Source organism: Solea senegalensis, linkage group LG10 (genome assembly GCF_019176455.1).
Source record: "Solea senegalensis isolate Sse05_10M linkage group LG10, IFAPA_SoseM_1, whole genome shotgun sequence".
In the NCBI taxonomy this organism is placed as follows: Eukaryota; Metazoa; Chordata; class Actinopteri; order Pleuronectiformes; family Soleidae; genus Solea; species Solea senegalensis.
This window is the reverse complement of record NC_058030.1, coordinates 16,500,067-16,521,359: the sequence shown is the minus strand read 5'-3', so window position 1 is coordinate 16,521,359 and position 21,293 is coordinate 16,500,067. Positions and strand designations below refer to the sequence as shown.

Here is a 21,293-nt window from a genome sequence, read left to right as displayed (position 1 = left end):
GGGACATACACAGACTTGAAAACCTTATTCATAAAATCAAACATAATGGAATATCTATTTTGCATAAATGATCTGAAACTCGGCTGCTTTTTGCATAAAGATTGCAGAGTCTACTGAAATAAGCCAATTCCGGCCCAAATCAAAGGAACTTCATATTCATTCCTCTTTTTTTGTGTCGAACACGGTTGCATTTGAATTCATTTGAAATGATAATGAAGTGACATTTCAGTCGTGAAATAGCTCGTAATAAAGTGTCTCCATCTATAAAGTAACAATAAAAAAACGAGACACAGTTTAGATTTCCCGCCTGAGGGGAACATAATGCCGCCAAGAACATTATGTGAAAATGAGGCACTTGCACAGGCAGTAAATAAAATGGTTTAAAAAGCCCTGTTTGTCCTCGGTAATACAGTTGAGGGAGAAGTCAGCATGTCCCTCATTGTGTATCTATAAAGTTGTTGTGAAGAGTTAACTTGTAAATAAGCTGTAAAAATAAACCTCGTTTAAGATTCTATTTAATTTCTCACTGTTGACGCCCACAACTTGGACTGAGGAGAGTCATCAAAGTGTCCCCATACTTGTATTCTACCATATTCTAATCACTGGTGAAAAAAAAAACGTGTGATGAAGTTAATGAAGGAAAAGCACATCCTGGAAAAGAAATTCACAAGTCATTTGCCAATTTCATTACTTTTCCTGCGACACAATTTGAGATTTCATGAAGAAAAAGCAGAATTTACATCAGTTTTCTTTCTTTCACCTGTTTCAACTGTTTGTGATTTCTGCAGTTTTCTATTGAGCCCCTTTTTCATCAAAATTCACTCTCAGTTTAAAATGTACTCATTATAGCTTTTCTTATGAATGCAAAATCAAAAAGTGGACACATCATTAGAGTTTAATCACACTTTGATCAGTTACAGGTTTCAAAATAACAGTACAGTATATATCCAAGCCGTTTTAATTCAATTAGTCATCCCCTTTTAAAGGGGCAACAGGGTTAAAATGTGGTCTCTCTCTACGTAGCTGTAGTTTTCCATAGCTCATCTCAAAGTTCTTCTTAGTGCCATTTAGGAATTCTAGACTGCCTGTCCTTACATCATAGCCATGACCCCTCAGCCGCTGGATGCGGTAATTCACTATTTGCGTAGTTAACTCCAGGACGGTTGGAGTTTCCATGATTTGAGACATACTGATTCCAGCACTGAGGAGCACTGCAAAGCGCTCAGCCAGAATAGCTTCAGGGTAGTAAAGCAGGGCAGGGCAGTTGAGGATGATGTCCCGCAACTCTGCCTCGGAGCAGCCCATGGTTTCCTGGGAGTACGCCAGGCTTTGACACATGCTGTCTGGGTTCAGCTCAATGATAAAGCCCTTGAGCTTGGAGATGAGGTGGAGAAGCTCTGTACTGCTGAATCCCCTGTCTCTGAGGAACAGCAGGTTCTGCCTCAGGTCCTCCGGCGGTTTGAGGAGAGCAAAGGGATTCTGGCTCAGCAGCTTCTGGAGCCAGATCTTCATGTTGGCCTTGTCACCTCCCAGGTCCAAGTAGGCCTGCTGAAGGGTGCAAACCATCACTTTGTTCTCCTCTGTTGGACGACTGAAACTCTGCGGAGCACTGGCCATGAGTTTGGTGATGAGTCGTTTGTTAAGGTTTAAGCTCCGGAGGTAGTTAATGTTTTGCCGCTGGTTGTCACGGTGGCTGGAGGGAGCGAAGAAGGAGGTGGGGAATTTCTCAATTATACCAACCAGCTCTTTCTGGTTTGGGCACACAGTCATCCACAGCTCCTTCTGAGCCTGCAACTGCTCTGGGTGACAGAGGACTGATTCAGGATGAACAGTTAAAATGTGGGAGATAATGGACCCTGAGGCCCCCATGTCCTTCAGCAGATCCGATACCTCCTTAGCATAGGCTGGGCTCTGATGCAGGACCCAGCCCTTAAATTTACGGACCTTTTGGATGTCCACAGAGAGCTCGTAGAGAGCCTGCACAGTCTGCTGGTTTTCTGCTGAACTCAGCGTGGAACATATCCTAAGGTTGAAAGGCAGAGCTGCGACACGCTGGCATCGGACAATCAGGGATGTTGTGATCAAGTGGAACATTGATGCAAAGTCCTAATGCTGCTCGCCTATGTGTGAGAGAGAAGAAGATACAATAACAGGTTTGATTAGAAAATGATTACCATAAGAGAATGTTCATTGCAGCTTGAGCGGATAGTTGTACTTTCAGTTTTTAGTACAAATTCTGATTTCAGAAATTGAGCACCAGTTCAGCTAAATAGGTTCATTGGATACTCCAAATTGACTGTATAGGCCACACTCACAGAGAAGATGATTCATCTCTGTATGTTGTCTCTGATGTCGCTGATCGCTCTGTTGTATCGAGAACTAATGTTGTTCAGCTGTGCACTCAGCCGATTCTGTATCCTTGCTGTAATACTCCTAATTAGTGAAGCAGCACTATACATTTTCAGCCAAATTTCACATCAAGAATACTCACATTGACATCAAGGCCAGACATTGATTAATCATGTTCATTCACTCAGTGACTTGTCATACTGATGATACTAATATAGATACATAGAAGTTATAATAATGGACATACATCACCTACCTTATGACTGTATACTATTATTTTGCACACTACGTTTCTTTTGCACTACTTCAGTTGTGCACATGCACAACTATACTCATAATTGTTATGCATCATAATAATTCATTGTATATAACAGATGTCTATTTTGATTGCATTTCCAGTTATACTGCCCTTATTGTGTGTTATTGAATTACTTAAATATTTATCTATTTTAACTATTTAAATTAGTTTTATTATCTATTTCTTTGACTTTTAACTCAGCATTTGTGTGGAAAGCAAGAAAGAATTTCATTACACAGAGAAACATGATTTTCTTATTGTACACAATACTGAATTTACACAATTTGAAACTCTTTTGAATCATGAATACAAGATATAAAAGAAGTAAAACATAAAAAGAAACCAGTAAAATAATAAAAAGATCCACTGCTGTCATTTAACCTCACTGCTTTGACACAATCTATTCTTTACTTTTGAACTCCAGAACACTCTTGACATACTCTTCCTTCAAGATTATTCCCCATTTCACTTTCTATCTAAACCATGGTAGTACCATTTGATTTAGGTAAAAATGTTGTTTTAATATATGTTTTCAATTAATTGACTGATAACTAACATGACTGAATGTCAGACAATTTAACATTTTTAAGGTTTTCAACATTTTAATGGACAGAAAACACAATGGACAAAAGCTGAGGCAAAACACTCACAGCAATTTTGTGTTGTGTCTCTTATTGTGCTTTTACACAGCGCAAAACCATAATATTGATATATGTTGAATCTTTATTACTTTGATAAAAATCACAAATAAATTACTGAATTACTGCCCAGCCCAGTAAGTAGTCACCAGCTGCTGACTTTTTCAAAGCTCTTTCCAACCTTGCTTTCTTTAACTTTTATTGCTGCCAGATGTTTCATAGTTCAGCCCATTACAACCAATGATCCATTCCTCATTATCAAATAAAACACTTAGAAGCACAACATAGACATTACTGTCACACTGGTCACAGTGACTGAATCTATACATCTTACCTAAAGGATGATTAAACACGTCAAACCGACGATTTCAAAATAAAAGCCGCTTTGCACTAAATCTCTGAACTTCTATCTGCTTAGCATTTTGCTTACCAGCTAACAACTAAAGGAGACGAGAGCAGCCGCGCTGTTTTTCTAACATCACCGGACATCATGTCATTCGCCCTATACACACAACACTAAACATATTTTAATTAATGCTCGTAAATAAACTCACATTTATTAAAGGAATGCTAATTTTGTAGCGTTACCTTGAGCAGCAGCAGTCAGAGGAAGTGACGTTTTGTTATGAAACCTAATTTCTTCTTCTAATGTTCCTTTGTGTTGCTTGTGTGGCACAGCGCCACGTGCATGTGACAAAGGGCACTGCAATACAGCGCAACAGCATTTTTTTTTTATTTAAACGAGACCATGAAAGATCCTTGATATTATTTCAATATTTTACACGCAGAATGTAGACATTTCGATGTAAAAATTCATTTGATTTTATTCCCCCACTACCCCAATTTATTCCCACTTTGTCAAACTCCTGCCCTTTCATTGCAGCTCTCATGTCTCATGTCTCCTGTAATTCAATTATTCTGGCAGAAAAACCTCACCTCTATCTCACGGCAGTTGGTGCGCCTCCAAACCTTGCAGCATATGGGGCCCTGATGAGTGTAATCAGCACAGGGCTGAATTGGACTGAACACACAGAGAGTTTTCTCACAGTTGGTGCATGATCATGATGCTTGATCACCAGCTCTGCAAGCTGTTCCCTCAGCAGCAGCAGCACTACGCTGCTGAGTGGGTAGCAGGGTTCATTATAGTTTATGTACTAGTAAACAGATGATATGGCTTGAAAAAAACAGGTTGGCGTGGCTTTTTTTATCTTTTTTTTTAGACCCATGTTGTCAGGGGTGAGCTGATTATCAGAGTCCACAGATAGTGGTGTTATAAACAGACGGTGCACGTCAGGACAGGTGCAAATGTTTCATGGGGACAACTTTATTATTGACAAGAATCAGCGAATACAACAAACAGTGTCAGTCATTCTTTTACTTTCAGTCAACCTGATAAGGTTGATACGGTTATTAGCTAACTGGAATAATCACTGCACACCCTTACTTGTTAATTAATTTTTATTTATGACTGTTATGTTTCCCCAGAAGCAAAATCTTAAAGGTCCAGCGTGTGTGATTTACTGACATCTTACGCGATTTGTCATGTCACTCCACGGCAATCGCATCTATCGTGTCGCGGGACATTTTGTGACACGATGGGAGGTACTAAGAAATATTGTGTTTGTGTCATAAGGTTCTGCGTCAAAATGAGAAACATATCTCATGGCTGGTTTGTCCATTCAGGCTGCTGTAGAAACATGGCGGAACAAGATGGCTGCGTTCATAAAGTGAGGCCCTTGTCTAAAGTACAAATACAAATCTTATTCTAGGAATACAAAAACTTACACTGGGTTCACTGGATGTGTGTTCAATCTGTTTGCATCTCGCTGTTCATTTGTGCACACATGTCAACCGATGAGCAGCCACTCTGCCCGTGTGAGATGCACCGATGTTTTTGGAAACATACCGCCTATCTTTTTACCACGAGACATGAGCAAAAAGATTTGTTGTGTATGTCACAAGCCCAACACTTCCTGATTCTGTTGCAGCGTAAACACGTGCTTGCTTCTCAGTGCCTTGAATCAAATTCTTTAACAAAAGTTTTATTGTGTAACATAACTGACAATGGTGCAATTGTATTCTACGGAGGAATTTTGATGAGTGCAGAGAAGTATGTAGAGCATTTAGAGCAAGTACATGTTGACTGTCATACAATGCACACACATACAACGGGTATCAAACCTGATGTGAAGTATATTCAATTTTTGCCTATAAATTCCATATTAAATCATTTTCCTTTGGCAGAAATTGATATATTATATAATATATCTAAAAAAGAGTATAATTATTTAATCTATCGAGTGTACAATCACCGGATTATGTGAATTATAGTTTGTCTTTACTCTTCATTCTGGGGAAAAGACAAACTATAATTCACATAATCCAGTGATTGTAAATGTTGTAAAATGTTCTGGATTTCCAACTGATTCAACCAAATTCTTTCCAAATTACAAAAGACAAAATAATGAACTGCATGGACCAAAAACCAGAAGTGATGCATACGATGCAAGAGAGAAACAAAATGAATGGCCTAAAGAAGAAACACATACTTCCATACATGCAAATCAGATTTCCATTTAAAACAGAAAACACAGAAAGTGAACAGAAGGTTTGGACTATGCTGAGACACAGAATCAACTGAGCAGAGAAACTGAAGCCTTCTAGCCAGGCAGATTGCAGCCAACCATGGCAGAGCAACACATGTGTATCTAATATTTCCTGATTAGCTAGGATACCTATGACCTAGATTCTGGATCAATAATGAATGAGAAACGCATAGAAAAAAAAACATATGCAGTTATCTGGATGCAGATAAAAATGCAAGATAAAAGCCCTGATGAATTGTATTTCTCTTCCGTGTCGATGACTGTGAGGATCCTCCATGAAGGAAACAAAATGTCTGCAGTTCATCCATGTCAAGGTGGTGAGGCACACTGGTACAGTAGCTCTGCTGGCTAAGCTGCGTGTCATCCCCCTCTGATGTGTCTCTCGCCACTGACCGTCAAATCAAAACAAAATGTCATTAAAAATGGAAGTGTAGCTCTTGTAGGATGCCTGACCTGCCTGAACATGAAATATAGACATACTGACATCGGTGTGATGTTTTCACACTGTGTGTTGCGGGTGTCTCATAAATAATATGCAGCTACTTTGAGCAGGTTAGAGCAGAGTCTCAAAGAACAACATGAGACAAGGGACGAGATTTTGGGATGAAGAGGGAAAAAGCTTTTCCAAATTGCTGCCGTGCAGCAGACTGGCTGACCTCCTACACATGCTCACACGTTTGTTACTAATAATTCACTTAATTTAACAGCGCCTTTTCTTAACAATGATGTGCTTAACAGTTCAAACAAGAGGTAGTAAAACAAAACAGTACAATTAAAACCAAACAAGCAAGCATGAAAATGAATAAACACAAATTAGAATGTAGAAAATTGGCCAGATCCAGTCAACATACACACCCCTGTCCACTGTCTGCTCCAGAATGATCTCACCAACCTTTACTTTACTCGGCCAGCTGTTTTCTATTGCAACAAACAGGTACATTTTCCCACACGTTTCCAAAAGTCCCTCCCTGATCCACTTCCTTCAGTGGAGGGTTTTCCCTGCAGTGTTATCTGTTACAAGAAAAGCAGCCAGCAACCAGTGGACAACAGAAATGATGTACAACAGGTTTAATTCTTTACACTTTTGCTTTTGAGATTTCTATATTGTGCAGTTAGTGTTTGTATTCACCAGATCATTAACATGAGTAGCAAAACAGAGTGGCACTAGTGTTCTTCTGTTATTTATTACCCAGAGTACTGTTTCACTATTTATTTATTTTTTTTACCTCTAGATCAGGGGTAGGGAACCTATGGCTCGCGAGCCAGGTGTGGCTCTTTTGATGATTGCATCTGGCTCGCAGATTTCGGCTTTTCAGATAAAACATAAAATATTATCACTTGTTTTAATCCATCCATCGATTTTGGAAGTGGAGGAAACGCAAGTGAATGACATAAATGCAGCACCGTTCTATTCCCTGGCTTTGGATGAGTCAACAGACGTAAGTCATTTGTTGCAGTTTAGTGTGATTGCAAGATATGCTGCTGGTGACACACTGCATGAAGAAAGTCTTGCTGTTCTGCCAATAAAAGGGTCCACAAGAACCAGAAGTCGCATTAATGGTGAGTATTATAACAACATTATTTAAAAGAATAAATTCAGAGGCTTATTATACTCACATTTAGTTAAATTCAGTCTTAAAATATATTATATGGCTCTCACTGAAATAAATTTGCAAATATTTTGCTTTCATGGCTCTCTGAGTCAAAAAGGTTCCCGACCCCTGCTCTAGATGTTGCCTATGTCATTGTTAACTTGTGGGTTTTAGGTCAGCAGATCTTCTGCCAGTAAATAAATAAACTGAATACACTGAAAACAATTTAAAAAATGAAAGGAAATGCTCTTAGTTCAGGGGTTATAGTCTGTTATCATTCAATTGCCTCACATATTGTATTGTGTGATAAAAAACAGGCACCTAACCTACATCATAAAACATTTGTTATCATGTGTTCATGTCAATGAACACAGAAACACTTATTGAAAACAATACAATTAGAACACCCCAGTAAACATATTTACCCAAATCTTGGGCTGCATGAAATATAAATAATTCACGAATGAATGGAAGTTTTGTCTTGTCTCACAGTGACAAAAGCGAGCGAAATGTTACCTGCCATAACACAGAAACATATTACCTGATACTTCATAGATCTAGTTCAGATTAGTGCGCACAGTAATTTAAGATTGTGGTGGCGTGCAAAACATGCAGTGCGTGCATTTCCAAATGTGCAATCATCCTTGCTTGCATGGAATTTCCACAAAAAACACGTGTGCACATGAACACTCCTTTTAACTGCTGTGATCTTGCATGGTGAGAGTCCACACCCACAGCTGTAAGTTAAACCAGTCCAACTGCACATCAACACTGTTGATGCTCAACCACAATCATAACTTTTGATTTTAATGCTCTGTCACTCCCCATTTATTTACAGACAGACGTGACATTAGTAAATGAAAGACATCACTGTTTTTATTGTCCACTCCTGTTATCAAGTAACTTGACGTGTGTGTGTTTGTGTCTGTGTGTGTGTGTGTGTGTGTGTGTGTGTGTGTGTGTGTGTGTGCTCCTGCATCTGTGTTTGTTTAAATCTGTGGAAGAGGAGGGAACTAACTGGAGGTGGAACTAAAGTGATCTTACAGTGATGAGTTAAAAAAACGGATTATTATTAGAACACTTCTCAGAGTGTGACCAGCACATGGCTCATGACAGTCAGACAAGATGACCTCCCACAGATGTCTGGAGTTTCTGCTGTACATCCTGCTCTGCTGTACATCCTGCTCCACTGACACTGGGGAGCCAGAGTCCATGTTCAGAGCAGTGGGCAGCATGATCGAAATGGGATATTGCTTCGGAGTGGATTATATTGTTGTCTACAGATCTCTCCCGGAGGAAGACCAGCTGCTTGGTAACTCCTCAGACAACAACGCAGCCATCAAACCCCCCGCAGACATGGTGAATCGCATCCGCCACAACCAGCACCAGCATCTGCTCGGGCTGCAGATCATGAACCTCACTCACATGGACTCTGGGATTTACAGGAGGGAATGTTGGAAGAACCACACACTGGTCAGCCAGCTCATTCAATATCTCTCTGTGTGCAATGAGGAGGTTGAATCTGAGGAGATCATTGTAATGGAGGAAGCTGCAGGGACAAGGCTTCTGTGCAACAGCACGTTCTCTGGACTGGAGGGAACCTCTGTGCGCTGGTACTATGAAAGTTACCCGATTTATAAGGTCACACTCTTCCTGGACACCAGTGTTTCACTGAAGCCCCTGGTGGAGGAGCTGCAGGGCATCGTGGACGTCAGAGATAGCGGGGCATCGCTTGTGCTTGACAACAGCGTGTTCAAAAACCTCCAGCACTTTCACTGCCTTGTGATGAAAGATAACAATTGCCTCAGTTTCCAAAATATGTATTTGCCAGACCGCACAGAGAACACAGACATTTTTGTCTCACAGGGAGACAGAGTGGCGCTAAAGTGCCCGTCGGATGGCAACGACCAGCAATGGGAGACGCCACTGGGAAAAATGAATAGAAGCAGCACGAGGATCGGTCAGATGTATTTGTCATTTGGTGATGACTCAAAGGACTTTTCACTGATAATTCCTGCAGTCACCGATGAACTTAGCGGTGAGTACTTATGCATCTCCTCCTCCCTTGAGCTGCAGTACTTGCTGGTTCTATGCCCTAAAAAGAATCCCCAAGAAAAGTTTGAATTTGAAGGCGCAAACTTCTCTCTAGAATGCAAAGTCAGTCGAAATGATTCCCAAAGAGTGCAGTGGTACCGCATGGAAACTGCAGGGGAATACAAACTTATCTATGCCTCAAATGACAATACTGCTGACCATTTAGAGCACCTTAAGGGCAGAGTGACTCTGCCGGACAATGGATCCTCACTTATGATCTCCGGTGCAGAGATGGAAGATGCAGGAGTCTACTGGTGTATTGTTTTAGGAAGCTCCGAGTTCCTGGAGAATGATTTTGATTATGACTATGAAGAGGAAGAGACAGAGGATGAAGCTGCTGGTGACCAATACTGGCAGAGCACAGACAGGTGCATTTTTAAGCAGGAGACCGTTCTGACAATAATCAAGGCTGAGACCTTTGAAACAAAGAACAGGAACCCTGGCTCCATTCCCACAGAGGAACCGGACTCGGGAGCCTCGAACATTGCTATCTATGCTGGGGTGGGAGTGGCGGTGCTGCTGCTGGTCGCTGCGATCGCTATAGTGATTGCTGTCAAGAAAAAAAGGGCCAGAACTTCTCACTCAGGACCACATTCAAACAATAAAGCCATAAACATGAGAGAGGATCCTGGTTGTACAAAGGGCTTAACTAGTGAAGACTGTGATGCTTAACCACTTTTGTTAAATACTTATCCCAGGGTCACATCATCATTTTGGCTTGTGACTGAAAATTCTTCACATTTCTTACTCTCACATAGTTTCTCTTCAGTTTGAACCAGATTTGACCCTTTGTCCTTCACTCTACATGCCATAAACCAGAATTTCCCAGAAACTGGGTCTGGACTCACATATTCCTTGGGTCAAAAACATTTATTGAGCTTTGTGTAGCTTCAAAGTCGAAACAAATACCAGTTACATTAACAGTTTGTGTCTCACAGAGACCAACAGAGGCAGCATAATAACAACAGCAACAAAAATCACCATGTACTAAAGATTTTTATGTATATGTTTTTCAAATGTGTTCAATGAAGTTGTGAATCATTAACCAAGCATAATTCACAGTCTGTCATCTCGAAAAAGTAAGTTCCCATATAAAAAGTTTATGCAGACACTGCCATAAACTATGTTTTGGGTACAAATGATGTGCTGAAAGTGAAGTGCAATTGTAGTTTGTCACTGAGAGATGATTAAAAACCAGTCAGGTCGCTACCGCCCCGTCGACAGATTGCTTGCTGAGTATAAGGCAGAGTACAGTGGACAGAAAGCACCCAAAGCTCCGCTGGTAAAAAGAATCAAACACCATTTCATTGTGCAACATTGTTTTTTACCTCTTCTCCCAGCACTGTTAACATCCTAACATAACTTATATGCTGTGAATCACTTTTGATCAAAGTATCTGTCAAATGAGTAAATGTGAATGTCATGGTGAGCTGTTCTGGAGACACAGACCTGTTTTATCTCTCATTTAAAGGGTGTGTTCCAACAGTCCAATCTTTACTCATTTCCTGGAAGAAATACCTGGCTCTGTAAGCACCAAGTGTCCCATTACATTCACACCAGCTAATCTGGCTTCTTGGTGCGGGCACATGGTGGGTTGTTTGTGCAGCAAAAATAAACATTTGCTGCTGGGAGTGATGTTGATGAAACCACTGGCATCAGACAAAGCAGTTCAGTTATGTCGAGCTGTAAATCCAAACAGTCATGCAGATACTAAATATTGGTGTGAACAGTGAAGCCCTTCAATCACTCAATGGTCAAATTTCCCATTTGTGTACTTTCTGCTCACAATTGCATCACATATATATATTTTTTCATTATATCCCCAAACAATCTGGACCCTTTTTGCATGTCTAGTGTATGTGTCTGTGTTTCCAATGTAACAAAAGCCAAAGAGAATAAAGATGATGAAGAATCACAACCATGAGGGGGAAAAAAGGAAATCAAGCTGTCATTACTACTTTGATGTTTACAAAAGGCTGCATTTTTTTTATTATTTCTATAACAATAAATATGTACAAGATGAACAAATAAACCGTGGACATGACAAATGCATATGTTTGAGAGTTTTACAATTCAAGTTTTTAAACCTCAGGCTATTTTACTGAACACAACACCCATTAACTGCAATATTGAATCAATATCTGCTGTGGCTGAGTACTGAGTGAGTTAAGCAGCACACTGCTGTGGAGTGACCATATTGATCCAATATTGCAGGTTTATGTTTGCAAAACACAAAATGAAGCACTGTGTATAAAGTCATTGTATTTGTTACCGAACTATAGCTGACTGCTTTCATATTGATTCAATTGGGCGTTTTATTATATGTAATAATATACAGAGGGATGTGCAGTTTATGCTTCAAGAAAATAGTCTATCTGTCACACCCAGTAAAGTGCTTTAATTGTCTTTTGTAACACGAATTTTAATAAATATGTCTGGATATGTCTGGCACATTGCTTTTGTGATTTTTGCAGTTTGGAAAACGTCTTTTAGCCAAGATGCATTTTTTTATTCATTCATTTATTATTGCATTCTGTCTAGAGTGCACAATATTTGTTTAATCAATATTGTGTTTAAAGTTAATATGCAGTGAGAAAGGTTGTTGGGCTGTTGTTGAGCATATAAGCACCTCCACAGCGAAGCCACATAAATGGAAATATGAGGAAAGGCTCATACTCTTCTCCTCACTACACTGACCACACTTCACAGCAAATACAGTGTCAATGCGGTGTTAATACGCTCCGCTATCTCACAAGGTTAACAATTGTTCTTAAGCCTGCATCCAGATCTGTATCACCACCTTATTATAACCATTTCTTCCTTGAACTGAAACCGATGTCATCAAAATCCAACTTTTTGCTCACAGACGAACAAATAAACATGGCCTTGCAGGCTTAGTAATATAGGAGTAACTGTGTCGTGTAGTCACTATTCACACACAAGAGACAACCTGTCCTATAGAGGAAGAAAAGTTAAAGCAAAAATCCTGGAAAAACATAAAGAGTGCAGATACGTCCACACAGGTGCACTGCATGGTGCAATTAACCAGTGAACAACTCATCATGCTCTGTCGCATGTCCTATACAAATATTTGATTTTGATGACGATGATGATGACGATGATGATGAGAGCCAAAAGTGCTCTTTGCTTGTGTTTCCATCTGTGTGGAAGACAACAGTAAACTGGCTCAGAAATGGTAACCAATAGAACACACTTGATCTGACCATTAGTTCAGCATGTAGGTTTTATGAAAACACAGAAAAACACACACGATTACACTGATATTTCGACTACAGTTCGCCTTCAATGTGCCTGTATGTCTCGACGTCTGACTGAACAGATGTGGCCACTGATGTAAAGTATGAAACAGATGCTCTGTTTCACCGTGGGCCTGCGCTGATGCAACTTCCATCTTGCATCACTTTATGTGTTGTTGCAGCAATGAATTGTTAGATGCCATTATCTTCTTTTACCTGATGTAAAGTGCAGTACTTTGTTTCTTCTGTCAGAGTGTTGCGAGTGTTCTCCTCTAATTTAAAAATAAATAAATAAATAAATAACACTTACAGTGAAATGTAGCGTCAACTGCACTTCATCATAACAGTTTAAAGGATATTGTGACGTCATCTGTAAGAGTCTGAATTTCTGTTTTGAAGCCTCCAGATTTGCAATTCGACCAGCGTCAGTGTTGTAATGTAACAAAGTACAAATACTTACTGTTACTGTACTTAAGTACAAAATTCACGTATCTGTACTTTACTTATATATTTCTAGCAACTTTTACTTTTACTCCACTACATTTTCTCTAACTATCTTTGTTACTCGTTACTACCAAATAAAATCATTAGAAGTAGAGTTGGTAATTTATATAGCACCTTTCTAGTCTTGATGAGCTGCTTTGCACTACAGTTACACTCAAGGACACATATAGACTAAAAGGACCAGAAATTGAACCCACAACCTTCCACAGGAAAGACAAATAAAATATTTTCCTATCCAATCTGCAATCCTTTCAAGTCAGGTTTTGCAAAAGTGAAAGGTGCAGAAATGTATTTCACTAAATCACAAATGACCATGATATGTCAGATTAAGGAGATTAAGGAAACATGTTAAAGTGAAATACTAGCGTTCCTAATAACAATGTTACAGCCAGTTTATTCACAAGGTAAATCTGAATTTATAGCCTGCAAATTCTGTCGTTGAAAATGGGTATATAATAAATGTAGTTCCTCATAGACTGTCTGGCAACCTCAAGTCTGTGGGGGAGGAAAGGAAAGAGGAAACAATGCAGTCTAATATTTTAATTTTGGATTGCAGTACCCAGTTGAAACTCTAGTTGCATATCTTATTATCTTATCCCAGCCCAGTGTAACCTATATGCAGTGGTTTTTGCTGTGGGGGTGATTTTCCTTTTCTCCTTAGAGATCAATAGTTTGTAATGACCTCTTCCTGTTTTGGGGTGACGTCACTTCCTCTAGTGCCAGTCGGGGTGATGGCCATGTGGGACAACAAGACGTTTTCTTTGGTTTCACCCTTGTGTACTTCTTGTTCCTTGGAAAGATGACCTGTACAACTATTCTCCCTGCTCCTAATAAAACTACTGTTGAATTGGGAACATACTTTTCCCTCTTTTTTGGAGCCTGACGACCTGCTAATGATGCTACACATCTCTACAAGTCGTTCTGATCACTTTGCGATTGAACATGCTGGATATTCTGGACTGAAAGATTTCTGAACAACATCGCTCTCTCTGATGGAGCCTCTGTGGTGAGAGCACTATTAAGGGTTACAACATCTGCATAAGTGCGCCTTTTGTCTACTTTATTTATTTATTGTTACAGGTTGTTAAGCTGAACAATAATTGGAAATGCATGTGCTAATATTTTATATGTTTTTTTGTTCATTAAACCAGGAATGACGACTATGACCTCAGTTGTAAAATGCAAGGGTTTAATGAAAGATTTTTATAAAGAATATTTAATGTCATGTTTCAGCCTTTATACAGTAGACCACTCTCTCTTTCACTGCTGTGCTTTTATTCTTGAGAATGTCACCATAATTATCAATTATATTAGAAAACTTAATTTCCGCATATAACTGAATGCATCCCTGAAGAGTACAATTTGGGAAAAGTGGTAATTTAACTTTTTTTGAGAGTGTGATGAAAAGACTAATATCACTGTCAAGTCCATTAAATACCTACCTACAGCCAGTTAGCTTAGCTTAGCAGACAGAGACTGGACACATGGAGAAAAACCCCAGACTCGGCTCAACATGATTAAACTCTTTTCTTTGATCAGTTTAAGGATCAAAGCTCGCAGGCTTCACAGCATATTAATGTAATCCATTGCATAAAAGAAAAAAATGTGTTTCCCAATTCTCAAACTTCAGCTACCAAAGAAATCTCTGATTTATATAAACATGCAGAGGTCAGACCATTCTGCGGTTGTGAAACTCGCTGCATTATTGTTAATAACGGATGTTTTTCCATCGTATATTAAGCAAATCGTCCAGATTCTGCCTTCTGAGCTGCAGCATCAAGCAAAACACTCTCTTGTCCATGATAAATCCAGTCTGTGACTCTTAACCAACTGCAGATGTGAGTGTAAGGATAAATTGTTGTTTGTCTCTGTATATTACCCCTGAGGCTGTTGACTTCTCCTTGGCGCCTCTTACTCAGTGTCAAAGGATTGGCTGCAGCTCCCGTGTAACCATTAATGGATGAAAACCCAATCTGTGTTGTTCTCTGTGTTTTGGCTTTAAAGTTCATTTATGTAAAATATGTACAACAGCATTTAAAACAGTTAGTGCAATCCCAAATGAAAACATTGCATGGTCGTAGTTGCCAGATTCCTGCGCTGCACTTATACCCAGCATTACTATATATATATGGTGTTAACAAACCATAAAAAGGTTACGTACATAAAGAATCCACTGACAAACTGTATAAAAGAGGGGAAGACCTTTGTTCCCTGTGTTGTTTCTCTGTCCAGGAGGAAATTACCCACCCCTGCATGTCTGTCATGTTCTGCCGTGAGCTTCCTCTCCACTTTCAGCTGTCTGTGTTTTAACACATCTTCTCTGCTGCAGACTAGGGTTGTCAGCCGTATTTGACGTGTGATAAGACGTGTTCCGTATTGAGCAGATAACGAATGCACATTGTTCCTTATTTTTGATGATCAAGTCATTGTGAAACCATGACAGAAACATGACAGATTAGTCCACGTATAGGAGCCATGAATGAATTAATAGTCATTATCTATTATAGCGAGGTGTATTGATTGTTATATTTTTGCATTGTTTGTTTTAGTTATGATCACACTGGATTGGGGAATATACTGTAGCAGGTTACATGTTCACCTGTCAGAGGGAGAGACAGAGAGAGGGCAGTATTTTTTGTTAACTGCTATTTTATTGGTTAATAAAAGGTTAAACTTCAGCCCCTCAGCGACGCCTTTGTTCTACACTGTAGTCACTAGAGTCCACTAACAGAGATTGTGTGATTTGTATGAGGGAAAATAAAATCCTCCTCCTGCTGTCAGGCCCTCTCCATCTGTCAGTCATTCATTACTATCCAACAGTAAATGGGTACTTTTAATTGGTCCTATGTACTATAGCACAGTGGGTGCAATGTGTTTAAAGTGCAATATTTAAACAGGATAAGAAAAGAATCAGGAACTTGGCAGAACGACTGCAGACCCTTGTTTTTGGTTTTACCTGGTTGAGATGTCTTTGAGATGGGTAGTGAGGCTTTTTAAAGACATAAGCACAGTTTGCGACATGCAAATTAACATTTATTTTATGAATAGTATGGTGACACCATTGTTATCAGTGAAGCCAGTATTTCTGTTAACCTGTTTTTTTAATCCTTGATGACACATCATGGTTGTTTTAAGCTTTAATATAAAACTATTCTTACACGAATCCCCCTTTTTAATTGCAATATTAATCCTGCTCATCATTTCCCAGCAATAAACCAAAACAGTATGAGAAACATTTTCAGTGACGCTTGGTGATGGAGGTGTGATAGGCAACTCATGTCCTTTCTTGATGCTTTCCATCGTTTCGAAACAATCTGGTGATGTGTTTCAGCAACATATTCAGCTGCCAGATTCTGTTATTCCCACACACTTAACCTTTTGGAGCTCATAAATATGTATGTACAGCTCCTGTGCATTCAAAGAAAAAACAGTGGATTCTGCCAGGAAATATTTGTTTTTAAATTGACGTTGGGCCAATATTTGATAAGGCAGCTGCGACGGATGGGTGAACGGGAAGATACAATCCTAAAGAGATTGCTTAGCTGTTGATAATATCTGTTCTGTTGGTTTTATTTCATTAAAATAGATACAAATAATTGCAATGTAGATGTGGCTATAGAAATGTTATGTTTTTCCCTTTCTCTGTTCGTGCTAACAATGTCTTCCAAACCACAGTTTCTGAACCCGGAGAACAGGCACGTCTATTCAAAATGCATCCAAAAGTGGCATGAGCAGGTAGGTGAGAAAAGTCGAGAGGTTATCAAGAATGCAACTGGGTAATTTCACCACAGAAAGACATGATATAAAGTGAGTATGTGTACCATCCAAAGTGCCTTTTTTTGTTTAGAAAAATACTTGACACCATAAAATATTCAAAGCAGTCACTATCAAAAAAAAAAAGAAAGTTTATGGTTTCATTTAAAAAAAGCATATTTGGTGGAGTAGAGCTATGATAGTAATAAGAGAAAGAAGTTGGGCTTCTCGCTTTGTTTTCACAATAATTTTATTCTGACATTCACGATCATGAATGCTCTGAAGACAATGCTGGGGAAAAAAAGTCAGATTTTATTTCACAGTCTTGCTGAAACACTGAAACAAAATCAGGGACATCAATAGGTAGCTGTTTCTACTTGTGAAGCAGAGGTGATTCAAAAGAAGGAATGGAGTGGGTGGGAAATGAGATCTTCCACAGTTGCTTATACTAGCCTCCATCCTATTCATGGGCTGGAATGATGGAGATACAGATGTATGAGTGGAGCAGCTGTTACTCTCAGGTGTAATTAACAAAAGGCTCAGTCACAGCCCTGGTGGACCCAGGAGGCCTGACAGAGCACTGAACAATCAGTGCACCTCAGAGAACACCAAGATTCAGCAGCAGGCTTCACCCGGCTTATTACAGTCAGAGACTTTAAATGGATCGGCTTAATTGTCGAGGCATCTCTCAGACCATCTGTGTGTGTGGGAGTGCATGTTTGAGCTCCAAGTGCTTGTGTACCAACGGTCCGCCCTGCGTGTGTGAGAGATCGCTACGACACAGCAGAACCAAAGTTAGGAAAATAATCAATGAAATCAGCTGGGAAATTGTGTTCAGACACGGGGTCACTTGGGCTCATACGAGACATGTGACAAGACTTCTAATGTGAAGATTATGCATGGTTTCTCTTGTCTCTCTCTGAGACACACAAAGGTCTCTCGCCAGATGCAGCATTCAAAATTACAAAAGGAGGATGTCAACACAAACTCCCTTCTTGGTTGCCTCCAAACTTCCTCCTGACACATCTCTTTCTGTCTGATCAGGAGGCCGTGTTCTGTAGAATCAGCATGTCTGCTGGGGGCTCCCTGGTGGCTGCAGAGCTGCGCCTGCTGAGGCCCGATCTACTGTAATTTGCCAGGCCTATTACTCCCACAAATGCGATGGCTGTGAGCCCTGAGAGTGTGAAGCAGTTGGTGGAATAAAGAGCAAGAAAGATTGAAAGAGCGAGCGAGAGGAGAGGGAGAGAGCACACAGTACCTCCGGATTGCTGCTGTCTAGCCACAGTGTCTGAGAGTGTGTGATGTGTTGTGCTAATGGCACCAATTACGCACCAGAGAGCACTGCTGATGGTTCTGCAGAGCAAGTGCCGGGGAAAAAAACAGTTGCAGGGGGAGGCCTTTAGGGCCAAAAGACAACAACAAAAAAATGCTAGAGACGAGCCACTTGGGGCTTTTCTCTCCTAATAGTGGTCTGCTCGCTAGTCATATGGAGGTGTCTGGTTGGATTGCAGCCATGCAGGAATTTATGTCTGTTATTTTCAGAGGGCCAATCCAAGTGAGACCAACACCAATCAAATGCTCTCAATAAAACTGACTTCCCTGTGGAAGTCTCACAGATTTGATTTGAAGTCTATAAACCTAGACTCTTGTGGGTGTGAAGCTGAGAAGCCGTGATACTTACTCTATGTCAGATCAAAAACCGCCATCCCCTGTTTAAGGAAACCACTGGGTGATTGTGCTCATTTTATGACATTTAGAAGCAGGCATCTGTAAATCCACCTTTATGTGTTGTGTGACGCATCACGAGGAAACACTTTCTGAAGAGAAGCCAAACAAAGCGAAGCTATCAACCGGTTAGACGAGCCATTTTTTTCCCCCAAGTCGTTTTAATGTGTTCTTCTGGTATGTAAGAAACAAAAGAGTCACCTGTCAAAGTCTTGATAGGTGCCAGGAGAAAATGTCGAGATACTTGCTCGTACATAGCCGATAATTACAAGTCTGAGCACAGGTGCAGAGTTTCTTCAGCACACAGCAGTGTTACAACACAACAGCAGCGATGACTTGCTCACTCATGCAGATTCTGTTAGATGGAAGCTGGAAAATCAGCGGTCAAGAGAGTGAGTGTGAAAGAGGCCGTCTATATTCAAGAGATCTCTTCACACAGACTTGTATGTGAATGTGAGCCAGCACAGCCACACCTATGTTGCACAGATGGAGTGCGTAAACTTTCTCGTTCCCCCTCCTGTTCTCCACTGTAATCTCCTTCTCTCTCTCTCTCTTTCATCTTTCTTGTCCCATATTCTTCCTCCCTCTCATCTCCCCATGTGTCACTCAGCAGCTCTGTCTCGCTCTGCCAGCACTGAAGCACCTCGGCTTCCAACCTGTTCTGCCCAAATTTGACAAATGAAGCCTTGCGAAATTGGCAAGCCCGGTGGGAACACCGTGGCAGCGTAAACGTTCGCTGAAATCTTTGATTCATAAACATGCTCTGCTCTTGCAAGTTTTCATGGGAAACATGCAGTCATGGGCTTTTCTCAGTCAGCGGAACAGATCAGTGGAGAGAAAGCGGGAGAGAGAGAGAGAGAAAAGCAAGCACTGGGTCAGGGCTTATGTGGTTTTCAGTATAACAAGCAATCAGATGGGCTCAGAAACTGTCTGGCAGAGTCTGATTGAGGGCAGCACAAGTGAATTCAATCATGATCTCCAATTATCAGTCAAGAAGTATTAGAGGGGAAAAAAAACTCTCCACACCTGTTTTGCTCACCACATTTATTCATTGAACAACCATTGGCTTAGCTTAATGTCTAATCAGTTAAGCTGGGGACACACTACAAGATTGTTTGCCCGGTTTTACCCACGATTCACTGTTGGGCAGAGTCTGCGCCAGTCAGCACTAGTTGGGGACAGTTGGCATGGCTATTTGGCACAGAAATCTGTTAGTGTGTGAGGGTGACAGGCCCGACCCGACTTCAGTCGCAGTCAATCAAACATTTTGGAATTTTATGAGCCGACTAAATCAGGTAGCGTGTGCTGATTACCGACCCAACCGCAAACACATGTTACCAGCAGCAAATGAAAAAGAGAAGGTGGGACACAATGGTGATGTTTGTTTAAACTGTCGCTCTCGTAGACATGATCACTCTCATGAATGGTCAGCCTACAAATCATGTGGTCTGTGATCCCTCATCAGACGCAGTCGTTAAATGTGTGATTCCCAGTCATTCTGTCGTCAAAAAAAAAAAAAGAAAGCTGAAAAGTGTGTGCTCCAAGTCTTTTCAAAATCAGTAACGACTGTGAGAGTTGTGTAGTGTGTCCCCAGCTTTAGATAGAAGTCAACTCTGTCAAAATCGAAGTCTTGTCTCACCAGAGCCATTAAATCTTTATCGTCATCTAATCTGTACAAGAATAGATTTTTCAAAGAACCACGCAAACCACACAGTCACGAACAGAATTTCAAGAATAACTAGATCCCTTTCAGCCTTTTTGGTATTGGAGCAAATATCCATCTCCCCTAGATTCTTATTAAACTGACAAAAGCAACATCTCAACTAACCACCCTCAGTCAGAAAGAGAATTAGCATTTTGCCCAAACTTTCAAAAATCTTGCTTAAAAATACATGATTTATAATATGAACAGTATTTGTACACGATGGTGTTGCTATTGCTCCAATAACTGAGGAGAAGTTCTCAGCAGTTTCTGAGAAAGTGTGAAAGTGTGTGGTTGTTTGGTGAATTAAATTTAGCTGCCTCTGCCGGCATACTCTGTGAAATGAGATTTCTTTTCACCTGCTTATTGTACTTATTGCAAGGAGGGCTGAATAAAGGAGCTGTTTTTTCACCTCACTCAATCAATTGAGATGTAGTGTAAAGAAACAGCAACTTCCTCCAAAAGCAAAAATTCCACCCTCAGATATCTTCTGAGTTGTACTTCCTGTTGTGAGGCTGACTGAGGATTTGTGTCTTCACAAAGAAAGTGGAATGTGTAGACATAGTGAAGCAAGCCCAGATTCAGAAAAAGCATTCTGTGAGATATATAGAGACACGGTTTCCTTGAACATTTCCATTCATTTAATGATGAAAGGCTGCTGTCACGTTAAAAAGATCAGATATGGACAGGATCATAGAGATATTGGGTAGAAAGAGCGCAGAATAATAAGGTGTTTGTTAAAGGACTGATAAATCTGGAGAAAAAATGAAATGAA

General features: G+C 40.2%; 1 protein-coding gene across 4 annotated transcripts; it reads right to left on the bottom strand.

Annotated features, from left to right (window-relative positions):
- Positions 1-874: 874 nt before the first annotated feature.
- Positions 875-6,941, bottom strand: mterf2 (mitochondrial transcription termination factor 2). Of its 4 annotated transcripts, none has more exons than XM_044036878.1 (2): positions 6,747-6,932; positions 875-2,120 (listed from the first exon to the last, which is right to left on the bottom strand). In XM_044036878.1, the coding sequence occupies exon 2, from the start codon at positions 2,092-2,094 to the stop codon at positions 967-969; it is 1,128 nt and encodes a 375-aa protein (XP_043892813.1). In that variant the 5' UTR covers positions 2,095-2,120; positions 6,747-6,932; the 3' UTR covers positions 875-966. The 4 variants fall into 4 exon arrangements, 3 of the variants coding, with proteins under 3 accessions (XP_043892813.1, XP_043892812.1, XP_043892814.1); XM_044036877.1 differs by lacking the exon at positions 6,747-6,932 and adding an exon at positions 3,874-3,952; XM_044036879.1 differs by lacking the exon at positions 6,747-6,932 and adding an exon at positions 3,840-3,859.
- Between the last annotated feature and the right edge of the window lie 14,352 nt (positions 6,942-21,293).

Coding starts and splice junctions, on each gene's coding strand:
- mterf2 (XM_044036878.1), bottom strand. CDS start 2,094: ATGTTCCACTTGATCACAACATCCCTGATTGTCCGATGCCAGCGTGTC.